Here is a 7,103-nt window from a genome sequence, read left to right as displayed (position 1 = left end):
TATATATATATATATATATATATATATATATATATATATATATATATATATGTATATATATATATATATATATATATATATATATATATATATATATATATATATATATATATATATATATATTTTTTTTTTTTTTATACTGCATAAGATAACCTTTCTATTTCTAATTTGCAGCCTTTGTAAGTAAGGTCTTCTTTTGACCAACTTGTAAGATAAGATAATAAAACTCTATGATCACCAGCTTAATAAGTGTATCATCAGTAACGTGTGTGTGTGTGTGTGTGCAGGTGGCGGAAGATGTGTTGTACCACTGGAAGACGTTCCCACTGCACCTGCCCCCGCCCGTAGCCGTCCAGAATGATCCGACCTCCACAGCTTCCTCAGGTGCGTCCCTCCTCCTTCGTCTCTAGCAGGTGGGAGAGTACTCGAGACCACATCTTGTTAAGGAGACCGAGGCTAGAGCGTAGCGCTCACCGCAGGAAAGTGTAGGGTTATGAAGAACGCGTCTCGTGTGTGTGTGTGTGTGTGTGTGTGTGTTATGTATGAGGTGGAGAGATGGCACGTTTGTGGGCCGGTATAGCCACCAGCAGCTCACGCGTGGGTAAGGCAGATGGGAGAGACATCAGCCAAGGACCGAGGAGTGAAACTTGACAGCTGGTGAAGTGATGGCTCACATTTGGCAGCCGTCACTTAACCTTCCCTGTACCCAGACGGGTCGTAAGTACCGTTTAATATGCCTCCCTGGTCGATGGCTACTACCTGTCTACTGCCTATGAGAGAGAGAGAGAGAGAGAGAGAGAGAGAGAGAGAGAGAGAGAGAGAGAGAGAGACCCCGTCAGCAGTTTGTTACACAGTTACAGTACGACTGAGGGAGTAAGTCGTTTACGGGTGAGTAGCACGTTGAGAAAGGTTAATGCCCAGGTCAGCAGCTCGTCATAAAGGTCATTACAGGTTACCAGTAGGTTAGGAAGGTCATTACAGGTTACCAGTAGGTCAGGAGGGTCATTACAAGTTACCAGTAGGTCAGAAGGGTCGTTACAGGTTACCAGTAGGTTAGGAAGGTCATTACAGGTCACCAGTAGGTCAGGAAAGTCATTACAGGTCACCAGTAAGTCAGGAGGGTCATTACAGGTTACCAGTAGGTCAGGAAGGTCATTACAGGTCACCAGTAAGTTAGGAGGGTCATTTCAGGTTACCAGTAGGTCATGAGGGTCATTACAGGTTACCAGTAGGTCAGGAGGGTCATTGCAAGTTACCAGTAGGTCAGGAAGGTCATTCCGACTCAGCAGGAGATAAAGAAGGTCATTACATGTCAGCAACAGTTCAGATAAACTTTTTTTCACGTCATCACTGTGTTAGGAAAGTCCCCACTGGTCAGTATTACAGTGACGGGGTCATCACACTTCAGCTGTTATGTCACGCGTCATCATGGCAGTGGGTAGGTCGTCACAGGTCAGTACTGAGGTGTGCATGTCGTCATAGGTCAGTACTAGGGTAAGTAGGTCGTCACAGGTCAGTATTGTTGTGGGTAGGTCGTAATGTCTGGATTGAATGGGATGGTTATCAGTAAGTCCGGACTGGTTAGGTAGGTCGTCACAGGTCATCACAGCAGGCAGGTCGCTGCCACCGGTCAATATGATCGCAGGTAAGTCAACATAACGACAGGTAGGTCGTCGTCACAAAGCGGCAGGCTGGTCGTCACTGTTCAGTACGACAGTGCGTAGGTCGTCACAGATCATCTCGATAGCAGGCAAGTCGTTATAGTTAAACATAATGATTAGCAGGTCGTCACAGGCCAACATAACAGCAGACAGGTCGCCACAGGCCAACATAACAGCAGGCAGGCTGTCACAGGCCAACATGAAAAGAGACAGACCGTTACAGATCACAAGTATCATTGACATATCCACTTGTAAGACAGTGTCGCGATCATGCAGTGGTGTGTGTGTGTGTGTGTGTGGAAGGCTTTGGTAAGACTATATCAATGGTGGTGAAGCTCTGGGCTGTAGAATGATCGCCAGTGAACTTTTTTAGAACGTTTGTATTACTCTTAGGATTGATACCTCGTTCCAGTATTGCAGAAATTGTTGATGGTGAATTGAGTTGACCTTACCCACAGTTGATCAAGTGGAAGTTCGGTCCGAGTGTCTTTGTATCTTCAACACAAGTTTGAGACTTATTGCTCTAAGGTCAAGACTGCATTCCCGAGTATGGAAGTAATAGCAATACTGGTATTAATAAGAAACTATGCCTCTTTCTTTGCAGGGAACTTTGGTGTGGGGATGGGTAATGGAGGCGGAGGAATGGGCACGGGAGCAGGGGGTCGAGCCAAGCCCCTGGTGTTGCGAGACGCCTTCGTGGTCCCCTCCTTCGACGAGCTGGACGCCGTAGCCGTGGACTCCAAGGGCGACCCACGGCGCCTCTCCAACCACCATCTGCACTCCATCCGTGAGAAGGGGTGAGTCTGCCAGCACCTGGGGGTGAGGGAGGCAGGCTAGACCAACCCAGATGAGAGGAAAGGCAGGATATAAATATGCTAGGAAGATAGATAGGTCGATAGCGAGGAAGATAGGTCGATAGCGAGGAAGTTAGGTCGATAGCGAGGAAGATAGGACGATAGCGAGGAAGATAGGTCGATAGCGAGGAAGATAGGACGATAGCGAGGAAGATAGGACGATAGCGAGGAAGATAGGACGATAGCGAGGAAGATAGGTCGATAGCGAGGAAGATAGGACGATAGCGAGGAAGATAGGACGATAGCGAGGAAGATAGGACGATAGCGAGGAAGATAGGACGATAGCGAGGAAGATAGGACGATAGCGAGGAAGATAGGTCGATAGCGAGGAAGATAGGTCGATAGCGAGGAAGATAGGACCATAGCGAGGAAGATAGGACGATAGCGAGGAAGATAGGACCATAGCGAGGAAGATAGGACGATAGCGAGGAAGTTAGGATGATAGCGAGGAAGATGGGACGATAGCGAGGAAGATGGGACGATAGCGAGGTAGATAGGACGATAGGGAGGTAGATGAGGGAAGGTTGATGGTATGAGGATAAAGGTAAATAGGGATTTATAGTTTGAAGATGTACCGTATATATAACACAGCTAGAAAGGAATCAATGCTTCACATGATAATGGACAGTATATTTGCCAAGACCTGGATCAAACAGATGGACTGGGAAGCGAAAATTACGAATTACATTACAAAAAGAAGAATAATGGTATGAAGGAAGCGGATAATGATGGAACAGAGTATATCAATGTTGCAAATGCTATGGTAATTAAAAAGATGATAATACATATAAAGCAGTGAGGTAACATTAAAGTGGAAATACTGAGCACGTACGAAAACAAACACAGCGACAACACATCATACAGGGTGTGGAGGTTGTCATGGTGCAGGAGACTGTGTAGAAAAGGTGGGGATGATGGCTGACGTGTGTGTGTGTGTGTGTGTGTGTGTGTGTGTGTATGAGAGAGAGAGAGAGAGAGAGAGAGAGAGAGAGAGAGAGAGAGAGAGAGAGAGAGAGAGAGAGAGAGAGAGAGAGAGATGGGATGGTGGATGTGTTGAGGATGATAACCTGGTGAAGTCTTCGGGAGGTTCTTCTCTCCTACAGCCTGGGCTGGTCCTAGGCTATTGTTGGAGGAGGAAGTGCTGAACGAGGTGTCTGCAGGGGATGATAGATGCCAGACTGGTGGTGGTGAGGCATCATATATATATATATATATATATATATATATATATATATATATATATATATATATATATATATATATATATATATACGGTTGTACACTACAACCGTCACCTGTTTCCTTCCCCTCCCCTCCTCTTATTTTACGTCCTCTGTCCAACCCTCTTTGTCCTTCCCGCACCAGCCTCGGGACAAAAGAAGAGCAGAGTCAGGAGGTTAAAGAGGTTGAATCACTATGAGTGAAGGTGGGCGGGGAGGTCGGACACTGTGGAGGGTGGTGGTGCCGCCACCGCCTCTCAGGGTCCTGAGGCGAGGCTATCCCAAGACTCACAACAGAGAGAGTTCGAAGCTCCACCACCTTCTCGTGCTGCTAGCCGTAGCGCTCTCGGGATGACCCGTGGTTGTACGTAACACCTCCTCCTCTCCCTCCCCTTTGCCGATAATACTCTCTATCCATTGTCTGTTATTGTTGTAGGAGTCGTTTATTCCATTAACCCGATCACAGAAAGGCCTGTTGTTGACCTAAGAATAGTGTACGCGACTGGTCTTAATGAGGAGCTCCTTCCTGCTCATACAAAGGATGTTCATTGTTGACAGGTGCTTTATGATGTTCCTCCTATGGCGTACCGAGTGTATTACGAGAGGAGGAGAAGGGAGGAGGGGATGATGATGAGGGGTTGTTGTTGTTGTAGACGTAAGAGTAAAGCCAGAGGTAGGTCGGGAGTGCGAGCGCTGATGGAGTCAGTCGGGGGTAGTAGGTTAGGGGGGGGAATGGTGTCTTTGTGTGCGGATACATTAGTTGGCTCGGGAGAGGGACGCTATTGAGGGAGTGACACAAATAAAGTAGCCGCTGACAGCGGCACAAATCAAAATGAGGGAGGGGAGGTAGTCCCGTCGCCCCGGGGGGGGGGGGGGGAGAGATGCCCGCGCGCGCGCGCGCGCGCGCGTGTGTGTGTGTGTGTGTGTGTGTGTGTAATTACCCACTTGAAGTGTAAGGGGCTGGAGTTCTGCACTCGTGGGTTCCCAGCTCTTGAACTTCCTCTAGTATCATGCAACTTTATAACTTATTTATGGTGGTCAACTCTCGATAATTTCATCATTCAGTTTGTTCTCTTCACTCAGTTCTCACATATTGTAAAAGTACTTCGTAAAGTATCTTTCTTTTTTTTTTTACCCAGTTTTTCGTTTGATTTCATGTTATGGTTCTTTTGTTTTCTCTATCTATGGAAGAAGTGGACAATTTGGACGTCATCATATTGCTTGGCAAACTTAAATATCTTTAATGACTTCGATGAAAGGCAAATGTTTGGCCTTTAATCTCTCACTAACTTGGCTTTCTTCATTCTGGCACCATCTTTGTTGCCCTCCTTTAGACCTTCTCTATTCGTTCTTCGTACTTCTGTAATTGTGATAACCCAAACTTAAGAACGATATATCGTGGTCCGCGTATATGAATGCGATTTTAATGTTTTCCCAAAGTCAGTTTGTCTCCTTTCCAGTTCTCCTAAGATGGAGCTCTGGCGAAAGGTAAGGTACAAAAACGCATACTCGTTAAGTCTGTCTCAAACACACACACTCATTCCTGTCGCTTGTATCCTGCTGGATGATAATGATATCAAGGCCTTCTCTCACTGTGTCCCATCCTCAGTACTTTGCCTCAGTACTCAGTACTTTGCCTCAGTACTCCGGTTGAATTTCATCAGACGTGTACCGGACCAACTATGCAGTTGTTCTAGATCCCCCTTGTAAGTTGAAGCAGTGGAGTATGTTCTAGATCCCCTTTTTAAGTTGAAGCAGTGGAGTATGTTCTAGATCCCCCTTGTAAGTTGAAGCAGTGGAGTATGTTCTAGATCCCCTTTTTAAGTTGAAGCAGTGGAGTATGTTCTAGATCCCCCTTGTAAGTTGAAGCAGTGGAGTATGTTCTAGATCCCCCTTGTAAGTTGAAGCAGTGGAGTATGTTCTAGATCCCCCTTGTAAGTTGAAGCAGTGGAGTATGTTCTAGATCCCCCCTTGTAAGTTGAAGCAGTGGAGTATGTTCTAGATCCCCTTTTTAAGTTGAAGCAGTGGAGTATGTTCTAGATCCCCCTTGTAAGTTGAAGCATTCCTCATCACTCTGTCCTTACGTCATGAACTTAATCATGTTTGAATATGCAGCTTTCAGTAACGTGGATCAAGAAGAACAGTGGTTCCCAGACCGCGCCCTGTGGCACACCACTGGTGGTGACCTAACCCAATTCGAGAAGGCTCCAGTCTGGAGTGCCCCTTTCGCTCCCGTCCGCTAAAGTAATTTATTTCCTTCAAGTGGATTTATTCCCTTATTTTCTGCCGGAGGATCCAGCTTCTTTACATATATCTTACGTGGGTAGTGTGGCAGATGCTCTCTAGCAGTCCAGACACACAGTCCTCCAATTTTGTGGACTGGGGAAGTATGACGGTAGTGGATTCCATCTCTAAACCTTTCTTTTTTGTTTTGACGACTTGAATACCTCAATAGTTTCTTCATTAGCCACGACTCGACTTATATATCTCAATAGTTTTCCCATTCACTACGACTCTATTTATATATCTCAATAGTTTTCCCATTAACTGCGACTCTACTTAAATATCTCAATGGTTTCCTCATTTACTACAACTCCATTTAAATATCTCAATGGTTTCCTCATTCACTGCGACTCCACTTGTTGCACTCTCCCTGCACTCAGTGGCCAGAAGTAATGGCTGTAACGCGTCTTCGACTTCGAATGCAATTTGGAATTTTTCGTTGAGCTCCTTACACACAAGCCCTCTGCTGTTTGAGTAGCCTTTGCTCGTTAGTCCTTTAGAATATCTGTTAATTTACTCATCATTCGTTTCTCTTCGTCTTTTTAGAATATCTGTCATTGTACTCATGATTAGTGTCTTGATATTTTGTGAAACGCTTTCGTGATATCATTCGCCGTATCCACAAATGAGTTTTCGAAAATCACTTGGTCCGCCATTCATAATTTGTAACATAATTTTTGCTCCTTCATATCCTCGAAACACTTGTCTGTCTACTTTACCATAAGTAACCACTCCATAGAATCAATTAACTGTCCTCGGCATTATGACATTTCTCTCTCTCTCTCTCTCTCTCTCACACACACACACACACACAGGGGATCTGTCTTCTACCTTCATCATTGGATGCTCCATCGAGCCTCTTGTAATGATTTTTCGTACCTGTGGCCCTGGAGTTCTAAGTGTACCTTATTCATAAAGACTCTTGTTCCCGGGTTTTTCTCCGTCCTGTCTCCTGGTAACCAGGTTCCCCTGCCATTCCTTAAATCATTTCCTCGCTCCTCGAACCCCAGCGCAGTGTGGAGACCAGAAGAACGCTCTGAGGACTAATGCAGATTCAGACATTCCCATTTCATCCTGGTGATTAA

The 7,103-nt window shown here is 45.5% G+C and overlaps 1 protein-coding gene across 1 annotated transcript in view; it reads left to right on the top strand.

Moving 5' to 3' along the window:
* The window catches only part of LOC139750355 (uncharacterized), a 722,120-nt gene that overhangs the window by 481,347 nt on the left and 233,670 nt on the right, over positions 1-7,103 (top strand). The window contains exons 5-6 of the mRNA XM_071665103.1: positions 288-384; positions 2,266-2,458. Coding sequence (XP_071521204.1) covers positions 288-384; positions 2,266-2,458 — 290 coding nt within the window. The remainder of the gene's footprint in view (positions 1-287; positions 385-2,265; positions 2,459-7,103) is intronic.

The sequence above is a fragment of the Panulirus ornatus genome, chromosome 1, assembly GCF_036320965.1.
Source record: "Panulirus ornatus isolate Po-2019 chromosome 1, ASM3632096v1, whole genome shotgun sequence".
NCBI lineage: Eukaryota > Metazoa > Arthropoda > Malacostraca > Decapoda > Palinuridae > Panulirus > Panulirus ornatus.
This window is presented reverse-complemented; position numbering and strand designations above follow the sequence as displayed.